This window comes from Melozone crissalis, unplaced genomic scaffold (genome assembly GCF_028551555.1).
Source record: "Melozone crissalis strain CALT ecotype California unplaced genomic scaffold, PUWL_Pcris_2 ptg000018l_1, whole genome shotgun sequence".
Classification (NCBI taxonomy): domain Eukaryota; kingdom Metazoa; phylum Chordata; class Aves; order Passeriformes; family Passerellidae; genus Melozone; species Melozone crissalis.
Window position 1 is genome coordinate 42961110 of NW_026535796.1, and position 21994 is coordinate 42983103.

Genomic DNA, 21994 nt, shown 5'->3' on the forward strand with positions numbered 1-21994 from the left:
TAGGATTTGAACATATTTCTCTACTGGAAAAGTTATTTCATGGAAATAAAAATCTGAAGATAGCTGCACCTTTTTATCCAGTGCTGGGTTTTAAAGAACTTAATAGCCTCTCAGTATTTTTAATGCGTGTGATATTACACAGCTAACAAATAATTTCAGAATTCAGTTACCACAATTAGGAATTTGAAGCAGGTGGCTCAATAATGGGGCTTTTTCATTTCATTTATTAGAAGGGGGAGGAAAAAGCCCAGCAACGCAGAGCTTCATTTATTTTCATCAGCTCCACAGTAAGAGCGTGGCAATTTGCAACACCAGAATCATTTCAAGTACAGCTTTGCATACATCATTCATTTCTTTAGTTTTAAAAGCTTCTTATCGTTCAACCAAAATTTGAAAAGATAATTTCCTGTCTAAAGTCCAATCTGGTCTGAGCATCCTGGCTGCTTTTTAACACTATGTTGGCTTTCTTGGCGAGCAGATGGAGTGTGGCTGTCACTGCTGCGTGACCCCCAGGTGAGTGTGACTTTGCCTGCGTGTGCCTGTGCGTAACACAAGGGCCGTGCATGATACCCGGCTCCTCCAAGTTCGCCTCACCTTCCCGCTCGCTGGGAGCAGAGTTTAATTTCATTTCGCTCCAGGCCCGAGGCTGGCAGCAGAAGCAGCCCGCTCCCAGCAGGAGGATGCGGTGTTTGCAGCAATGCAGCCGCGGCTTGCAGGGCAGCGCTGGCGGGGTCGGGGCGCGCACCCTCCTCTTCCTCTTCCTCTTCCTCGCCCCGCTTCTCCCGTGCGCTCTCTGGGCTCTGGGGGTGTGGGGGGTTCGCACCTCTCGGAGAGCCCCGCTGACCTGCAGGGAACGCAGCTCCGGATGCACTGTCGGCCCGGGAGACACTTGGCTGGCTTCTCACTATCGTGATGTGTTTGTGCTGCTTTGAAGAACAACAAAGCTTTGTTGTTCTTGTGCCAGAATAAGGGGTTTCACGCTGCGAGAAGGTACCTCAATTTCTGCATGTATTGTGAGGGCAATGGCTAAGGAAAACATCAAGGAAATGGCAATAGTCTAAGGCCAGTTAGGTCTTACCGTGCATTAGCCAGTTGCTCAGGTTTAAGTAAAACAGAGGCCTTAGAGTGACCCCAGGTGCTGCCAGTGGGAGGATTTGCACCCTCAGAGTGTCTCACAATTTAGAGATCAATTCAATGCTGCAACCACAAGTGCTGTTGCAGAGCATGAGCGGGCTATTGCTGTCCACTGTCCATTTGAGAACGTGCAGCCCCTTCTATGCACAGGAATTCCCATCAGAAACTTCCCCCTGGTTCAGAATACAGGCAGAAACTTTGTTTGGAAGCAATCTCTGGGAAGACTTTGAAGCCCCCCTGCACTGTACCACGGGCCCTGCAAAGCTGAACCAGCTTGTGTTTGCTACTGGGCTAAGTGCCCAACAAAGAGCCCCTTACCATGGCAGAGAGAATCTGTTACACACGATGCCATATTAAGCAATTAACAGGGTTGTGGGGCTGAGCTTTGTGCCTATCCTCTGCAGTTTAATCATTTCTCTGTTTGCAGGGTTTCTAGCAAATAAGACATCCATGTTCCTCGCATTAGCACTTCAACAGTGTCTATGGGAAAGGCAGAGACACGAGGTGCACTGCTGATCTGCTGAGGAACAGGGTCATCTTGGGCAATACTAATCAGAGGAGGTGCAGCTTCTCAGCTGACTGCTCCAGTTCCAATTGCACAGTCAGCTGCCTGCAGACGGGATGCCCTCCCCGTAAGACCTTGTCCAAACATGTTTGGCTCCATGTGGAAATTTTGCAATTCTTTGTATGAATATGTACTCAACAGTAAGCATTACTGAAAAGATTCTCCTTTTGCCCAGGTGTTGCCTGCTTTCATACTAGGTAATTAATATTGGTGAAAATTTAAAATAATAATAAAGGACATAGAAACTCTCTTCTGCAGAGGCATGGGAGAGGCACAGGCTGCACAGGCACAGCCTTCAGGGCTGTTTGAGCCAGCAGCCTCAACACAGAGCAGCCTCCACCTGCCCTTGCAGTACAAGGGTGCCCAAGTCTCAGATTCTGCAGCCCCAGGGAGCATTTGCCTGCCCTTGGGTCTCCTCCATGCAGCATGCAGCCACTCCTGCCACTGCTGGCACAGCTATCTGCTCTTTGACAGGAGCTCAACAGCCCTGTGTAAAATTGTCCTTTCCCATTCTGGAGGGAACATGAACCCCCTGATGTTTCACTTTAGATAGACACAGTCCACAGTTAACATCACTCCCAGAGACTGTATGCTACTTCAGTGCAGTTCACTGCAATACTCAGGGAAATGGTAGGATTGCACTGAAATGGGAATAGTGCAACTATGAAACTTGGAGACTGGCTCAGTCCATTTACATTAGGGTATCTATGAATACCTCATATGCTGAATATCCAGAATAAAGTGAATTAATGTGAAGAGGCAAACTCTGTAAACTGACTCACTCTACAGCCCACACAAAGAAATAAATAGGGAACCTCAGATAGGGAAAGATGCTGGAGAGGATGAAGGAAGACTGTCCAGTGAGTGGAGCACTATTGCAAAAAGAATGGACACTACAGACTTAAGCCCCAGTCTAAAGGAATGATGGAAGCACCCCGAGCCTTTCATTCCCCATGTATAAATGGGAATGAATTTATCAGTCATCTAATGAAATGACTTTTGAGTATAATTGAAATAGGGGAGATATGTGTCTAAGATAGATGAATGGACAGATGGTTTACAGTCTCATCCTGCCCACCTGCTGCAGAACACAGCTAAGCCTACTACAACTGTGTTATTTGTGAAGCATAGGAACTGCTGGTCCAAAAAACCCTCAGTGAAAATGACAGCAGTAATGAAGGCAGCTCTCACGTTTGCACAACAGTTCATATTTCCCACTAGCTAACAATTACTTCAAAAAAATGTAGCTGTGTTATTTTTTGGCAGGCAAAACTTGAAATCCTGATGTGATCTATGCTACTGGTCTCTTCCAAACACTGATTGTCTCAGTAAGAAAGCAGACATCAAGACTCTGCATTGTGACATGGAGTACACCTGCTCCATCATCTGGACATTGAACTGACTTGCTTACTTTAGAAAGGGAAACATTGACTAGTGCTTAGTTTGTTTCCAAAATAGAACACTTTTCATTCTTTATGACATCCTAAAGTAGCTGCAGCCAGATTCTGCAATGATCTATTTGACAGTAGGGAGTCCCATGCAGTCTACAATAGTTCTTACTGACTTGCATGTCATAAATTTTACTAGAATGATGGAAGACTCACATTGCTTTTGTGATCAATGAAGCATTTCCTTATTAACCAGGGACACCAGTCCTACCCTTTCTGAAGTTAGTAAGAAATAATATTATTTTTTAAGGCCTTGCTATTGCTTCCAGTGCATCAGTAATGAGTTAAATATTGGTATTAAAATTGTTTACTTTTGTTGGATGGTTTGTTGGTTGCTAGAACTCGGAATGTCATTTCTGGCTCTTCTTCTGTTGTTATTCTTTCCCCTCAAAATTTAGGACAAGGAACCTTGTTACAGCCTTAAATTTATCACTAAAAACTGATGCATGATGGTGCAATGGAAAGAGGCTGGTTTCATTTAGGCATTCAGAAATTGATATCTAATTAAATTTTGAAATGAAATGTTAAAACCAGTGGGTGACAGACTGTCTGTAGGCGTGTCCCCTGAGGTGCTCCCTATTTTATTTGTTAATGATCTTTCTTCATTGCCCACACTAAGCCAAGCTCTACCAACTACTGCTACAGCACCATTATTCAGCATTTAATTTCTTACAATCTTAAAAAAAATTTAAAATCACACTATATTTAATTAGTTGCTCATTTAAGCCCTCAATGATTGGTTCTCTCCTGTGTTCAGATACTTATCTCTACCTATTTCAAATACTAAAGTATTGTTTTTCAGTCACAAGATTCTGGCATTGACAAAAGTGAGGTGATGTGGGGTAAATTAATGAACTCAAACTGGTATGACAAGAATATGCAGGTGGCCAAAGACTGAGATCTAATTTTAAATATTCAACTTGGAAAAGCATAGATGTGTAAAGAAGTGACTTGAGGGCAGATATGCAGCCTCAACCTGGAATTTTAAACTTTTCCTTTTTGAAATTTTTCATTGCTTCTTTCTTTTTTCCCTATCTCCCTTCTCTATGAAATCAATGTCAAGAAACTACTTCTATCTGACTTCAAATGAATAGAAATGCTCATTACCTTTAGGTCTTTGCAGTTATCACTTATCACTAAACAGAGATTTGATATTGTCTTGTTGCTTTTTTTGTGTGTTTATTTGCTTGCTTGGTTTTTTTGGGGGGGGGAGGGGGAGTGTGTTGCTTTGGTTTTTATATTTGTTTTTTTTGTAACCACTGATACATCTCTGATATAGAGAAAGGCACTGGAGAAATGCATTAACAAGTATATGCAGTAGTCTTTTCAGCCTGTGCCACTGGATGGCTCAATGTGTCACAAAAGAAATCTCTGTTAGCAGTATAAGTTAAACTCAGTTATTCAGTTTGTGAAGAAGCTACTTCTCAAGGAGGATCAGAATCTATTTTGCTAAAGGTAAGAAGATCAGAGCAGCCATGATGGCCATGTTATTGCAAACTGTGAATTTCCTTTATCTACAATTCTGTAATACCATTTTCAAAACCTCCTGTAAAAGACGGATATAAATTTTTCTCTGTGGGGGGCAAAAATAGCTTTTGGCATCTGAGTTTCCTTTTTGATACTAAGGAATCAAGAACAGTAGGTAAACACTAACTTGGTGGCTCAAAATTTGCCTATTCATGGTAAGAAATGTTGTTATGGCTGCACGTTACCACTGGCTTAAACAGGAACCAAGTCAGGTAAATGTTGGAGCTTGTGTCTGTGTGTGACATGAAACCACAGAGACACACTTCAGAACAGTTCCCTGCTTAGACAAACTAATAGTTTGCTGCTCTTCAGTCTGCAATACTGACTTCAAAACAGGCAGATAAGGCTGTTTTTGTTATTTGTACCCTGTTTTTCTCTAGGAAATGTACTGAAACAACTAAACTCTTTGCAGTTGTTTACATAAGTTGGCAATCGTTTTTTTACCAGCCTTGCTAGAGGTCAATAGCTCAAATCCAGCACAAGATTAGAAAGTAAACCTACCCATGTTTCAGGACCCTGAGTTGTCCAGTCCTATGTGTTTTGGTTAGTAATGAGGTCAGGAAAAATAAACAAAACTCACCCTTTCCTGTCTTCTTCCATGGATCTTGAAAAACATGATGCAGCTTGTTAATAATGCAAGTCTTTATTTAAGACATAGTTTGCTGTACCAGCCTGAAATTTCAACTGCTCTTTGAATGATGATGTATTAAATTGTCTGCATTACAAATACACTTTTGGAACTGCTCTGTTTTTTGTGATAACTGTGTTGGATTCTGAGTCATAAAGGTTATAAAACAGATACAATAGACTATATTCTGCCACAGAGGTGGCATAGTTCAGCATGACTGAGTCACTGCTCTGAAGAGAGACAGCACTGATTTTTATGCAGGGTATTGCAAGTCAAGCCTGAAGTGCATTGGCAGAGCTGCATTGTAGCAGGCAAAAAGCTGCTCCTTAATACATGCCTAATTTTATTTGTACAATTCACATTTTTCCAGATACCCATCATATAACATTCTAAACTAGATTTTGATGCAAGTCACCCAGGATCATTTGAAGCAGTGAAAAGGGAACAAGTAAAATTCTGAACCATTACAAATAAATGGTCAACTTGGCAGGTGCCAAGAGTAGCATGTGTGACCATACTAAACAAACCTGGCTGGGAAACTTGAAGTTGGCAAGTATCTTCTACCTGCTGCCTTGTCTGCTTCAGTTTGCCTCTTTCCTCAGCTGGAAAAATCTTACTTACTAGAGTAGTGGAGATCTTTGCAAGAGCCATATTTTCTTTTTCCTCCTCTTGCCTCTGCTTGTCCTTTGCTCTACAATCTGTGCTGATTTGAAAAGGTTTTCCAGTTGGCCATGTCTTCTCTCCAGTAACTCCAGTTTTGTTCTCCTTGCCCTCTTCTGTCTGGACTGTCTGCCCTCTTTGTGCTTGGTCTATTTCCCAACAACTTTTGTGCCCAGAACACCAGGTGCAATTCTTTTCTCCTTGCCACCAGACCAAACCCCTCAGCTGCCCACTCCTACCTGCTGTCATCTCTGTCACTCATCTGTTAAATCCCCAGGCTTCTTCTACTCCTAGGCAAATGTCCCTTCTGGTTCTTTCTTGGAACATCTCCTATGGGTTTTCTGAATATTTCTGTGTGCATATTTCTCATGGTAGTTTTGACTTTTTTTTTGTGTTATTTCCTCTGTTAGTAGGGCACAGACTATTTCAATGCTCTATTTTGTTTATTAGTACCCTGAACGTTTTTGCAGCTCATTATTGATGTGAAACATGAATTCACAACACATCAAAAGTGAATAAGACACTCTAAGACCACACCTTTAAGGATTCATGTTCAATCCAGGATCATATTGCCCTGGTAAAAATGACCACACAAGGGCAGAATGGTTGATTTGCATTACACTATGTTGTTAATTTGAAAAAAAAAATCCCTTCATCTAAAAATGGTGTTTTACAAGGAACTTTTCAGATGCTTTATAATAACCTGCACTCCTTACCTTATGCTTAGCTTTCCATTGGGGGAAAAATAAACCAACAACCTTGAGGCTGTGTGTGAGTTAAATATGTCATTCTATGAAGAAAATTATCCATATGTCCTTCCAGTCTTTTATGCTTTCCATCTTTTGAGTGTTTAGTAACTAAAGATTATTATACATAATAAATTAGAATCTTAATCAGTAATAAAACTTCAAATACTTCTACCCAGTATATTATACCTGTAATGTGAATTAATTGTTCACAAGTGGCTTGTTCTAAAGACCAGGTACAAATGTTTTTCAGGATATCCCTAGGAAAGTACATACCTACACATGCACACGTCTTCCTTCCATTCACCTTTGTGATTCTAGGATGACATAATAGTTTTTTTTATTTCCAGCAGATGCTCTGGCAATTCAGAGATGTGACAAACAACATTTGCAGGAAAAGGTTATGTGGCCTATCTGACCAATTGCAAACTTCCATGCATACGATTTCCCCTTTCAATTTTCTTATATGAGAAAATTTTCTTGCATCACATCCTGAACATTCCCAAACATAGCCTTTCTCTCTTTCATATGACACAAAAAATGGTCACTAAACAATTACATTTTGAGCTTAATCTAAACAACAGAACAAAGATATCAGTGCTGAAGTGGGAGCAAACCAGTATTTAGCTGGTTATTCAGGACTATATTGTTTCTGGTTTTATAGATTATATTGTTTGGGGTTTTTTAAAGATTTTGGAAAGTATGTAGGTTTTTTTTGATGCCTGGAGTGTGAGTGCTGTGTGCCATACCATGGGGTCTTGATTAAGAGTGAGCGGCAATGGAGAATCTATGTTGAATAGGTACTCCATGGTAGCTGACTACAGGAAGGGAGCTTTTCATCCCCAAACAAGTGCTTGAATAACATCTACACAAGCAGGAGAGAGAGACAGCATGTGCACTTTGGGATAATTTAGCTCTGTCTGCATGCAGGGTTGAGCAAACAGCACCAATGATTTCATGCCTGAGCCAGAACTGCCCTTCTGCTAGGAGGCTGCCTCACACACAAACAATATAAAGCCAAGTAAAGAGCAGCACTCAGGAAACATTTGCAACTTTAAATAAATAACTTAATAAAAAGGCTAAAACACCTCATCAGGCAATCTACTCCTTTTAAAAGTAGTTGTACCCTCTCAAGTTTTTACAACTAGAAATGCAGGCAAAACAGGCTCTATTTTGGGGCTCTGCAGATAAATTATGTATTAAAAATATGCTCCTACTTTAATGATCATTCTCAAAAGGCTCTTTGAAAATGAAGGAAAAGCAAAGTTTACTTTGGTCAAGGAGACGGGACACAATTCTAAAAAATATTCAAGAATAAGTTATATAAAATTCATGAAGCTGGAATATTTACTCTTTCACCCATCAATCTTGACCCAGCTAAGTTACTTTCATCAGGAGAGATGGAATGCTTTATACTTATAGCCTTTCTAGCAGTCAATATAGTATTGACTGTATTGCAGCCAATGCAGCCAGTGTGGTGATGAGATACTGTAGTTTTCACAAGCTTTCATTAAGTTTACTGTGAAATGCCATGTTCTCATATTAGTCATCCTCTCTGCTTTATATCTTAGAAGATACATTTCAAACTGTTTCTAAAGTACATTATTATTCAGCTGTTCACCAAAATAGACCAATATACATTATAATATGTTTACGAGGTGGCAGTCTTACAATTCAACAATTTAAAACTTACATTCTATCTGACATAGCTACAAAATTGTTTCAAATGGCTGTGCTTACTTTTTGGAGCAAGTAGTTCTAAATGAAAAGGTTGATGGCTTCAATTTGATTATTAGCAAGTAAAAGAACATTGATGGAAATATTGCAGTCAGTATGCTGATATTCCAGGGAGAATGAAAAATGTTTAGTGGACAGTTTAGAATACTGTCAGTATACAGTGTCATAAAAACTGCTGAACTTGCTTCTTTATTTATATCATTGATGTAGGTTTCATGCCATTTAAATATCTTCAAAGCCACGTCATTACTGAAAAAATTAGCTGTTTTAACAATAAACACTTTCTTCCTAGTATGCTTCAACAAAATATGAGCTACAGGCAGCTGGAGAGGGACAAGACTTAGCATCTCCTGTCAAAAAGCAGCCAGTCTGCAGGGAATGTGGAACTCACCACCTCCACCATGAGATATGCAAGGTCATCTTTTCTATGGGTGGATGGAGTCAGGTTCAAGCATTTGAAGGGAAAGGAGGTGGAGGAATGGAAGGAAAAGCCAGAAATTTAACCTATTGTCCCAGTAACAAATCATAAACCAGAGAGCCCATCAGATTCTACACAATTTTTCTCTGCCCTGGTAATTTCACTGTGGCAGAGGACAAAACTGATTATCATGTTTTCCTAGTTGCTACTACTATATTAATTAATTCAATGCTTTCAGCAGATGTCTGCATGAAAATACAGCAACTGAACTTGAAAAAACAGATCTTAAAAACAGAGGTCTTAGGAGGTGAGATAATACTCAAGTAAAACAGTAGTTCTCTGAATAACAGGGCCAGTGCCTGTGATATGGAAAATAAGCAAATGAGACCCTGAGGACAGAAAGAAGATGGAGAGAAGGAGCAGAGTTACAATGTGTCTCCTGAAGTCGAGGTTGGAAAAGTGCTGAGACTGTGTGTGAAGCTACATGTGTGTTTCTGCAGTTTCTTAAAGCCATGCATAACTCTTCAGTGAAAAATGTGTTTGCAATTTTCCCCACCTACCATCAGAAAGAAAGCAATTATTAATTTATTGTCAGACAAGAAGCTGTCCTAAGCTATCTACACACATTTGTATCAAGCTATTCTAGTGGAATACCTGTCTACAAATATCCAAACAAGTGGCCTTTAAAGCAAAGAGCACTCCTTGCACCACCAGTCCTGCACACTGAAATGCAGCACTGTCAGTGGGACTGCAAACATCCACCATCCTCTCCTGCCTCCCTGCAGCCAGAGGGACTGCAAACATCCACCATCCTCTCCTGCCTCCCTGCAGCCACAGGGACTGCAAACATCCACCATCCTCTCCTGCCTCCCTGCAGCCAGAGGATGCTCTCCTGTCTTCCTCCCATTCACCCTGAGCCTGTGCTGCTGCCAGCACGTGTGATAACCATTGCCAATTGTGACAGTTGTTTTCGTGAAGGGGGACATCTGTCTACATAAAATGATGCTGGGGTCTGCAAACTCATTCACAGACAACATGAAATAGTCATCAGATGGTAAAAATTACCTTCTTGGTTAAAAGACAAACTGTTGTCCCAAAAGTGAGAGAGACTCTATCTGACTAATGCTCACCTGAGCCAGGCTGAAGTTTGTAACATATGTGTTCAGGGGAACCCTTGTAATTGCTGACAGATGGATCTCCATCTAAAGAGTCTTCCACCTCTACTCGCATCTCTCATGTCTTGAAATATTAACAATAAAAATTACCTTCTCTACTATACATCAAAAACCAGGAATGTGAAATTCTTGAAAAAGGTATCAATATATACTCTACATTTCTTATCAATTAGCTGTTTAGAAATGCCAATAAAATAGCCCATTGGCTTTGTGGTTCTTCATAGATGGGGTTGTCTCAGTGGAATATCAACATCAGCCCAAGTGTCTCCTTGGCATCCCCTTTCTCCTCTGATTGTTTCTCTAAATCTTTCGCTGTAAGCCTAAAAGCAAAAAAGTTGTCTGTACAGTTGGTTCCAATTAAGAAAATTAAAGCTATATATTTGTAAGCAAAAATAAAAATGACACAGAAAACATTTAAAGCAGAAGAACAGTGAATAGGCAGACAGTTATATTGACTCCTGACAATCTACCTTATGCAACACATTTCCAGGGTAAATATATTAGCAGTTCAGTGTTTCTTTAATTTTTGCACAGAAGCATCATTTCTTTTTTTGTCAGATCACATTTTGTAACACAATATCAATCTTGCCATACCCATGTTCTAGACTGTAGGGATTCTGCTGTAATTATGTCAAAAAATGAAATACTCCAAAATCTGATTGACAGCTTGATTACAATAATGCATGTGACTAAATTGAGGGTGTGCTGGTGTAATGAAGGAGGGGATGTCAGTGGTAATCAATTGTTTTTTTGTCAAATTTTGTGGAGCATTTCTTGCTCTTGGGTTGTAGTACATCGAAACCAAATGAGACACCTAGTGGTAACATTTTTTTAGAGTTTCTTAGTGCCATTAGAGACTGAAGAAAACCAGTTCTTACCCAAATCATATATTTTGTTACATGTCATGTAAATATGATGGAGACTTGCATAGTCATGAACACCAACATCATGCAGCGCAGTAGCATGACAGGAAGGATTCCATGCGATGCTCAAGTATAGAATAGCAGATCTGTAAGTACTTTTTCTTCTCCAGACAGCTATTTCTGTACAATAAAGCTTGCCAGAAGACAGACAAGTATGAATTATAATGAATTGCCGTGGTTTATTTTTAATTTTCATTGTATTACATTTCCTTCCAAGGAAACAGACAAAGATTTCTGCCCCTTTCACTTCCTCAAAGAAAGTTTGTATGAGACAATTAATTCACCAAAAAACCTATTTATATGAATATGGATTAACTTTTGATACTAAAAAGGATGAAATGTGCTAATTTTCATTACTTTTTGTTGTTTTTTTTCTCTGAACAACATGCTCCTCAGACAAACACGGCTGTCTCCAAATCTTATAAAAGATCTTAGCTGTTTTAGCATGCAGTTTATAAGTAAAAATATTACCTAAATGATTAATTTGTAGTGCTGTCTCTCATGAAACTGATGGATAAATGCAGAGACAAGAAATTATTATTTCCTAGATTTAAATAATTCAAGGTGCCACACAGTATAATTGACTCAAAACTGTGTTCTTCATAGGTCTGCTGATAACTGCTAACCTTGATATTTTGCCTGCACATCTCTTTCACAAGTTTTACTGTCCTTTCAAATGTCTCCCTTACAACTGCAAAATCCATTCCAGGCCAATATTTTTCCCTCGACCCAGATTTTATTCCCTTTTAACCATCTGGAACCACTGACTTGTCAGAAACCAGGTTACCTATATTTGTTCTATTTTGGGGAGTCAGGAGACAGGGTAGAACAACTAACAAGGCTTTTGAATTTATTTGGTATTTACTGACTGTAATATCCTTGAACATGTGCTATGTTTTCCTCTGTATCTGGGTAACATTCAATAAGCTTTGCTTCTTGGCAAGGTATAGTTGGTAAAAATATACAAATAAGATGCAATCTAATATAATAAAGTGAAAGATAAAAAAATATATAAAGCTGGCATATTAATTTATTTTCTGTGAAAAGAACTGAAGAGATTGCTATAGGAAGTAACAAGTACATGGTGATTCTGTATTTTTCCCAACACACAAATGCATTTTCAAAAAGTAGCAGAAAGATACTATTTCTTCCACTTTCAAGCAAAAGAGTTAATACTGTGTTGTTTAAAAATCCACTGTAGAAAACATATGACAGCTTGGTGACCTTGGAAGTGATAGTGATGTTTTTAAGCAGTGGGAAATAGGGAACTGTAGATAGGGAGTACAAGGCACAGAACTCTCCCTGTTTGCATCAAAACAGGGTTTTAAAAAATATAACCTCATTCTTTTGTGCATTTTTCTAGAGCCAAATCACCTCAAGAAATCACTATTTGATCAGGAAGTCCACAGCTAAGTGTAAGCTCACCTCATTCAAGAGATCTGGATCCTCTGAGCTACAAAGAATAGCAAATAATAAGTTTATAGAATTCTGGCTTCTAATTTAAATAGCATATAGTGACAACACTACTATTTAGCAGAGAAGTGTTTGGAGGTATGCTAATGACCACAAGAAAATTTCAAACCTCCATAATGTGCTTTAATCACCAGCTGGAGATCAAAAGCCACCATGTGATTTTATACAGCATGGGCAGCTTCCAGAACTGCCTTACATGGAAAGAGATCAATGGTAAAATTGGTAGATACAGCAGAGCTTTGCAATAAAAGCGTTTTATGTATCTTGTTCAAAGTATTTAAGTGCCTTTTAGATCACTGATTGAACCATAGACATTATAAAGTGGAACCTTTTAATACCAAAATAAATTTGCAGAGTAAAATTCCATTACAGGAAAAAGCATTGCACTGCAACAGGACAGATAATAATTCTTTCACATGTAATGGAATATATGAAATGTTTGATGATAAACAGAAGTTCTTTGCATCGTTACAGTTGGATCCTATGCACTGCTGTTTGTGTGCATGCGAGTGAATCTACAGTGTAGGATATACACTGCCCCCAGATAAATTGCATTTGTACCTATAAATATCACTCTAACTGGGATGGGGGGAGACACTTCACAGTCAAGACAATTCAGTCATTTAAGTAGAGGAAAACTGCCTATGCATATGAGTTTGGACCTTGACTAAAGGAAACACAGAAATGCTTTACAAACTCATAAAAGTCCTTTAATTTGGATTAATTTAATGCACTTCAAACAGCTCTCGTCTTAGAAGCTTCAACTTATTTAAAATTTTTTCCCTTAAAATCATGTGTCTGTTAGCATCACAAAACTGCCAGGAAAAAAGTGAAAGTTCCAATGGATCTCACTGAGTAGCTTTTCTTTCACAGTGTTTTCATTAAGTCTTCTAATACTTCATCTCCTTTCCATTGAATTATTGGGTACTGTTTAGACTGGATCTCTTCTACCCCATATTCCATTCCTCTTTTACAAATTAACTACTTGGGGAATAAATACAGATGATATTTTAAGAGCTGCAAGATTTAAAAGTATTTTTCCTGCCCCAGCACCTTCATTTTGAATTTAAAATGTTTTGAAAAGTATAATTAATAATGTCTTTTTAATTCATAATAGAGAATTAAGAGTCAAGTAAACCAGGTCCTACTTTGAGATTTGTTACAAATTTCCTTTATCACTTCAAGCTAAGCAAACTTTACCCAGCATCTCTGTGTCTGATTCTTCATTTGTAATAAGAGGTAAGTATTTATTTTGCTGAAGTGATTCTTTATTAAGTTCTTTAGGAAGTTGACCCTAACAAAAGCCAATATTGTACCTTTATTTGGCGAGGAACACTTAGATGTTGGCCTTATCTAATGGGGAACTTTTTAGACAGATGTGTAGTAACTTCACTGAGTAAATAAATAGTCTCATCAAATTGATTAAGTATTCAAAGTAACAGTTTCTTATTCACTGCACTCTGAAGGAATTAATAAACAAAAATTTATATTCCTTCCCAAAAATACAAAAATTAGTCTAACTTGTAGACACCTGGAAAGATTGGCAAAACCAGTTTTGTTCCTATCTACCCTTTAACAGCACTCAGACACTGGTCTCCTAAAATACACACAATACTAAAGAGGATGGTACTGCAAGTGAAATGCTATCATGTCTGGTAGTGTGTCACCATGATATTTTCTGAAAAATCCCTTTGCCAGGACTTCTCTCCTAAGAAGCTGAGAAGCTTCAGAGGAAAAGAAAAACAATAATTATCTGCTGCTGTGGAATGCAACAGGTGCATCTTTGATTGGTCTCATGTGGTTGTTTTTAATTAATGGCCAATCAAAGTCCAGCTGTATCAGACTCTCTGGTCAGTCACAAGATTTTATTTTCATTCCATTCCTTTCAATTCCTTGCTAGCCTTCTGATGAAATCCTTTCTTCTATTCTTTTAGTGTAGTTTTAATATATAATTTTCTTTTAATATAATATATATAAAATAATAAATCAGCCGTCTGAAACATGGAGTCAAGATTCTCGTCCCTTCCCTCATCCTGGGACCCCTGCGAACACCACCACATTAGTGTTCTTCACTCAGTCCAAACAAACTTTTGGTCTTTCCTGTGAACAGTAATACCCTAGAACGTACAGAACAGTTCAGATTCTTGAACATCTCTAGTAGCATCTAGTATTTCAAAAATACATTTCTGGTATTATTAATGTAGCCCAAGTGGTCAAGGAAATCTGTGTAAGCATTGCCATGATGAACATAGCACAGAATGATAGTTCTTTGTTTGAACAAAGATAATACTTTGGTACTATTTAGTACCTCTAAAACTGCAGCATGTCAGGACAGTAGCCATGAAATCATAATGCATTTTAAGAGTTTGAAACACCCAGTAAAATAACAAAACGATTGTCCTGTTATTTTCCTGCCTCATCCCCTAAATTCCCTGGCTTGCTCCTCTCTCAGTTCCCAGCTGGGCAGAATCAGGGCTGGATGTGCGGACCTTTGTACCCGACAACGGAAGGAGGAGGAATCACCGTCCCTGGAAGTGTTTAAGGAAGGGCTGGGCTCAGTGCCCTGCTCTAGTTCACCTGGTGGTGTTCGGTCCTAGGCTGGCTTCGATGATCTTTTCTAACCTAATTGATCCTGTGGTACCAGCTTGACAAAGGCCTTCCCAAACTTGTTGCACCATAAGAAACCAAGGTTTCTCAAAAGTCTCAACATTGTTTCACTGAAAAGAGCTGTGAAGCACTAGAACAGGCTGCCTGTTCAGGGCAGTGGTGGAGTCACCACCCCTGGAAATGTCCCAGAAACCAGTGGATGTGCCACTTAGGCACGGTTTTGCGATGAACAGGGGCTTTAAAGGTCTTCGCCAACCCAATCGCCCCCATGACCGTAAAAGACTCCAGCACTTGGCCCATCTCGGGCCGCGGTGCCTGCTGGGAACTGTAGTCCATGTCGGGCCCTCCTGCGGCCACTTGCTACGGCTGCGGACTACATTTCCCAGTAGGCATCGCGACCAGGGATGGACGGAGGCGGAGGGCCGCGCTCGGCGGCCCAATGGGCGCGGGCGATGCTGGGAGGTGGCGCTGGGGCGGGCGGGCCGCCGGGGCCGCGGGCAGTGCGGGAATTTCGGACCGGGAGGAAGGAGCGGCGCCGGGCCCGCTCACCCAGAGGTACTTGGAGCCAGCGGCTGCCTCTGGGGCGCAGACGTTTGGGGTTTTTTTTTTGGAGGCGAGTTTTGGGGCACTATTTCTCATCTGTTTCGCCGTGCCGAGCATCCCCGGCCTTTCTGGCGGCTTGCGGGCGGTTTTCCACGCTTCCCTCGCGGAGGAGGCCGGTGGGACCGCGGGGCCTGCCCGAGCCTTGTTCCTCCGCAAGGGCAGGGAAGATCCCTTCCCTTCCCTCTCCCTCTCCCGACCCAACCCGCGGCGCTCGCACAGTTTCACCCGTGGGGTTTGGGCCCCGCCTTTGCCGGCTGTGGGCTCTAACGCTCCTTCGGTGGCCGCGGCCCGAGTTGTTTTGCTTCCTGTGTTTTGTTTTTTTAGCACTAAAGCTAGGCGGAGGAGGCTGAGTAAAACTTTGCTCTGTGCCACTTTAGAGGTTGGTCACCTTCGGGATTGTCTCGGTGTGGCATCACCTTGGCTGGGAGGCATTCCTGAGTTTTGCTTTAAAGTAAACTTTATTTTTTTTTTAAACACAGGCCTACAAATCACAAAAATCTGCGATTTTAGGATCAGGGAAGGCCTGGTGTGTAAGAATTGGGTTAAGCTGGTTTCTATCATTGGTTGTGGTTTTTCTTCAATTCCTATTTCTGTTTGACTTCCTTGTTCGAGACTTCAGCAGTTGCACACAGGGTGAACTCTGTTGTTCTCTTTAGTTTTCAATTTGTGCTTAAGCACTCTAAGAACTGTAGGCTTTTATTAATTTGTAGGGAATCCATGGACCCTTTTTACGGCTTAGAAAAATACAAGAGCTGTTGTGAAGCTTCCTATAACTGTTCCTGTGTTGAAGGGCTTGTGCCCTCATCTATAGGAATAAACTGCCCACTGAATTCTTGGGGATAATCCCTAAATGAGGTTGGATTCCTGGTGAATTTCAGAGCTGATGATTTTTATACAGTGTGCTAAATTATCAAAAAGCCTTTAAGTGTCTCACTCACATTTTGCAGTTGATATAGAGGTGAGGTGATTTGGAGTGACATGATTTGGTACCGTACAATGCTCACTGGTTTTTATTGCAACAACTGAGTGATGATTAAAATTTTCAGGAGAACCTTAAATAACCTTAAACGTAAAAAAAGTAATGTATTCTTTAAAAAGCAATTTAAAATTAGTAGCACAGTAATTCCACTTGTAAATGACTATTTCCTACCTCTGAACAAGCTGCATTCTGAAATATTAAGTCATCTTGGTTTGTTTAGCAAAAAAGGAAAAAAGGCATTTCCTTGGTCAACTGTGCTGCTGTTGTGATTACATATTTTTCAGTAATTGTGGTCCACCAATGGTATTTATTATTTTTGTCTAAAAGGAATTTTTAAAAAAAATTTTTGGGAGAGAATTGTAGTGCCCTTCTTGTGTGAGTGCCATTAATTATCCAGTATCTTAATCAGGAACTTTGATTGGAGAGGTTTTCACAAACAGGGATCGGCCAGTCACAGAATGTCTGAATTTATGCAAGAAAATCTTTGTTCACTGGTGTGACAAGTCACTGACACATCAGTTATTTTTTGTGTTTATCCTCCCATGAAACAGCTCTACAGTTTTCAGGAGTCTTTAAGTGTCATGTTCTTCCCAATTCCTTGAGCAAAAACTTAGTTTTGTTTTCTCCTTGTCTTAATTTTTTTTTTCAGGCAGACATGGATTTCTTGCTTTGACTAATGAGCAGTTTTAATGACACATAGATTTCAGGCCTTGCTGGAACTACCTGCTCCTCTAGGAGCACAGGTCACCAGCCTGCCTTTCAGGGTTGACAATGAAAATACATCCTCCTAAGATAAACAACTGTAAAAATTACAATTTCCAGAAAATAAAAGAGGAAGATCAGGAAGCAACCAGTATGACTTGACACACAGCAGAAATTCCTTCAAAATAAATTTGTTTTGTATTCATTTCAGAGTTTTGTTGATAATGAATGGCAACAAGAATTGAGAAGTGGCTATTCATATTTATTCCAAGAGTTCAAGTATCGCTTAAGTAGCAATTGTGGCAGGCAACATTTGTAAAGATAACACCACTGATATGCAGAGAGTCGTGCTATCTCAAGTACAGTCCATTCTGTTTCTTCCAAGGTGTTTTATTAGGTGGAAGCCTTTGTAGTACTTACTAAGAGGCTTCTGGAGAGAGTTTAGACAAATAGACTTCTGTTATTCATACTTGTTAGTAGGAAAATCTTTGTTTTGAGCACATTGTAGCAACATAAAATGCTGCTGTTTACAATCATGCACCTTGAATATTGTTCTTGTCAGGCACCTTAGCTAAGTAGGGTCAGGTCTGACACTTGAATGATAGTACAGTACTTGACATCCATGGCACTGTTTCCAAGGACTTTAGCATGATTGCAGGAACTAATGAATTAAACTTCACAATACCTGTGGATAGAAAATATTTCCTTTGTTGATGGAAAGAGGTATTGAGAGGAAAGTTTAAGATTTGTTTTTCTTTTTGAAGGGATGGTGGTGGTGAATTTTTAAAAGTGATTTTAGGGAGAAGTAGATGGCTTTATTCCAGTTCTGCAGTGTACAGTAGACAGCTCTCTGTCATGTTTGTTGGTGCATAAGTTTCTTCACAAACCCATTGTGTTTACTGTATTATGATTTGAAAAGCATATAGAATGATAGAATTTGCACTCAATTTAAGTTGTCTTTAATTTTTTTTATTGTGGTTTTTTTTCTAGTTCTATCTGTTCATGTAGAGAATTTCTGCTGTGTCCAGATGTCTTCAGTGTCAGTCAATAGAAGATATTTGAATGGATTTATCCAAATACATGTGAAAGCATGTGCAGCCATTGCTTAAATATTTCCTTGGGTAACAGCTTTTTTGCAAGAGATTGAGTGCTCAGCATCATGCATGCTGCCCATTGCAAGCGATCAGTGTTTGGCACCTATGGCCTACTGATAGTTTGACCAACTTGTAAGTAGGCACAGTGCCATGTTAACAGATGGGTATGAATACAGACAGCCAAGAAACCATGTATGTGTATCTAGTGTATTTGTTAAGGGCAGGGTTCCCAGCTGGGGACGTTCAAACTTATGTCCATTTTGAATTTTTGCTTTTATGGATAAAGGAAAGTTGTCATTAACAATTTTTTTTTTTTTAAATAAATACCTTCAGGCATACAATTATTGACCATGTTAAACAAAATAAGCGGGGGTGTGGAAGAAGAGGGAAGCACCAGCTCTTCCTTTGATACTCTTGAGGAGCTATTTTAAGTAAATTTAGTTCCTTTTTAAGCAAGGCTGCTATCAAGAGTCTCACTGTGAATGTCAAAGATGTAGAGTGTATCAATGGCTTTGTTTCACAGGCTTGCTAGCCTTATCTAACCTTGTAAGAGAGGCTACAAATTTTTCTTTTACTGACAACAATCTGTCCAGCATTTAAGTACCTAAGTGCATCCGTCCAAGTCTTGCCCAAATTATTTGTAATAACTCAGAGATCAAGGGGGTGCAGTCCTTCAAGCCCTCTGCATGGCTCTTATATTGACAATAAGTTATTTCTTAGCCTGAGGATGAGTGTGCTCATTTTGGATATGTTTTGGTATCCTTTAGATGACAGCATGTGTAATCTTGTCCCACATCTGAGTCACTGGGCAATGCTGCTGATTTTTGCATTTTCTTGCCTTATTTGAATCAGCTTTGGGGCTCCAGGCTTCTGGTTTATTTCATTAGCACTTCTAATAATTTCAGTCTGCCCTTTGTTTTAATCCATTTCCTGATTTAGATGTCCTGTGAAGCTGCTTAAAGGTCTGCAGTGATCTTTCTGGCCTGCTCTTGTAAGTGATATGTAGGCTTTTCTACTGCTCTGTTCTTTCTGACACTTTGACACCATTGCTTTCTCATTGGTATGGTCTTATCTGAACTGGCTGTAATTGTCTTTGGTGCTTGAAAGTCTCATTTTTCTCCTGTAGAAAATCTGGAGGAAAGATCTTTCTCCAAGACAGTAAACTATGTATCACCTTGAAGAATAAAAAAAAAAAAAAGACAAAGGGATGTAGAGAGGAGTTTCTTGAAGAGACTGGATAATGATGTGGGTATAGCTAGTCTTAAAATTTATGTGTAAGATGTGTCTTGATAGTAGGGAAGAATGTTACTGTATAGAAGTGGAAATATGGAAAAGTAATGCAGAATCAAAACATCCTGTTTTATGATAATGATGAAGCTTATGCAATGCAGGTAGTGATAAATACCAATATCTTTCTGTGACGTGAGTACTTCATAAAAGTTTCTCATTTAGATGTAAGTAATGTATTCACTCTTCTCAAATTACCAAGGACCCTAAAAAAGAAGAATTTTGTCCTGGAATGATGCACCTTCTTTCTGTTTTTATGCATATATTGAGTGACTGTGATGTCTCCAGACTTGCTGCCAGAGTCCGTTACTCTCTGACTAGGCTCTTTTAGATGTTCCATGTATAAAGGATATAATATTTAATATCAAATGTACTTCTTTGAAGATAATTGATGCCATGTGAGATTTCTGATTTAGGAGAGTGATATAAAATATGCTGAAAGCAATACAACTGGTAAGTTACACTTGGCAAAATACAGCAATTGCAATACACATTTCAGTCATGGTACTGATGCAATTCTCATTCCTGGTCTCTGTAGTATGTGTTTCTTTACAGCTAAGAGGAATTCCTCATATTACCACTGAGGACTTGCAGTTTTTCAGTTTGCAAGTTTAACTCTAGGAAAACTGATGAGCTTTATTTCATAAATTTACTTTTTTCTAAGTTTAAACCTGTGAGTTTTGTGATTGATTGAGTGTGATAGATTCTGAGATCTTTTTAGCATGTATTATACAAGGTCTTGTAATAAGTTTCTCTTGTGAAGATTTTTGCTGTCAAATTTTTTTTGTGATGCCTGGAAAAATTCGTTGTTTCTCACTTTTAATTCATGCCGATGAAACTGCTTATTGCATTTCTTTTCAAGCATCTTTGTAGTAACAAATCAGGGCTTAAACAACCCATTCTTTTTTGTATTTCTAAAAGATTTCTATGTAAAATAAGTTGGATCAACATGTAACCTAATTTTTTTTTAATTTTTCCATCCCTTCACTCTCTCTAGGGAAAATGCCCAAGAAGAAAACAGCTGGAAAAGCCCCTTCCAAAACGAAACTTGCTGAATTGTTTAGTCTGGGGGAGGTTCTAGCAGACACAGCAAAAAAAGAATGGAAATTGGGTGTCCCTGTAGGGGAGGGAGGCTTTGGACGCCTATACCTTGGTAAGTGCAGCTACCTTTGATAATTCTTTAAAATGGAGAGTAGATGTTTTTCCCCATTCAAAACAATGAAAAATTGACCCTAAGTTAGAAATATGAATAGAGAATGGTGTCTTCACATGAACTTTTCTGCTAGAACCTTAGCTTGGGTCATGGTGTTGGAAAAAAAAGATGGAAATAGACAAATGGTCGCTTCAAGCACTAGTTTTGTGAGTTTTCAGTGGTAGTTCATTATTTTTAAAAATCAAAATCTTTATTACTTTTTAGCCATGGAAAGGATAGTTTAGTATTTATTTCAATTTGAATTTTGGTCTGTCTGAAAGACTGGATTTTTGCATGATTGTCTTTATAATGATGAATTCTGAACTGAAACTATCAGTGCATATATCTGGAGGCTACTGGTCAGCCAGTACTTGGACTGATTTTGACTTTGGTATTGCTTTTATTTTTTCATTGCCTTCTGAACTTCTGGCATGCCATATACTTTTTTTTTAATGTAATCAGTGCTAAAAACAAATTGAAGTGTTGAACTTTACAGTTCAGAGCCTCAGTTCAGGTCTTGTTTTGCAATTCTGTTGCAAGGAAAACTTCTAAAAGTGAAATAGTGTTCCATACTTAGTAGCTCTTTCACTTGGACAGATGAACAGATAAGAGAGGTCTTGAGACTTTTCTGCTTCATTTACTCTAGTCATTTTTCAAACACTTCTGAAGGGATGAAAGTTAATATGGTCATTATAATATAGTCTTCCTCATCTTGGGGAAAAGGTTGTGCTGGATTCGTACTGAGTTGGAAAACAGGAAAAAAATCTGTCCTGCTTTTAAAATGAACAGACTGCAGCATAAGTGGGTTAAGGAGAAAAAACAGGACCAGTGGGTGGCTTTTTGCCAAAGAAGCTTTCAACTTCTTACTCAGCCTCACTCAATGAGCTACTAAATTTACTGGAGTTCCAACTGGAATTCCTGCTCTGCTTCCCCATTATTTGCACAAAGCTGTGACCCTGACTGTTCCTGTACTTTGTACTTGCCTAACTTGATGTTCTTCATATCTATATCTTCTGTCACAAATACCAACAACTTAGTAGCAACAGAAGGTCACTTTTGGATACGTGACATGGCAGCATGGAATTTATTTTTCTTC

The 21994-nt window shown here is 39.3% G+C and overlaps 1 protein-coding gene across 4 annotated transcripts in view; it reads left to right on the forward strand.

Moving 5' to 3' along the window:
• Window positions 1-415: 415 nt before the first annotated feature.
• Window positions 416-21994, forward strand: part of VRK1 (VRK serine/threonine kinase 1) — a 46050-nt gene continuing 24471 nt past the window's right edge. For 2 of the 4 annotated variants that reach the window (XM_054275940.1, XM_054275944.1), the window contains exons 1-2: window positions 15523-15596; window positions 20704-20859. In XM_054275940.1, coding sequence (XP_054131915.1) covers window positions 20709-20859 — 151 coding nt within the window. In that variant the 5' untranslated portion in view covers window positions 15523-15596; window positions 20704-20708. Of the gene's footprint in view, window positions 514-15522; window positions 15597-19371; window positions 19411-20703; window positions 20860-21994 lie in introns of those variants that run through there. The other 2 variants (XM_054275943.1, XM_054275941.1) reach the window with 2 other exon arrangements.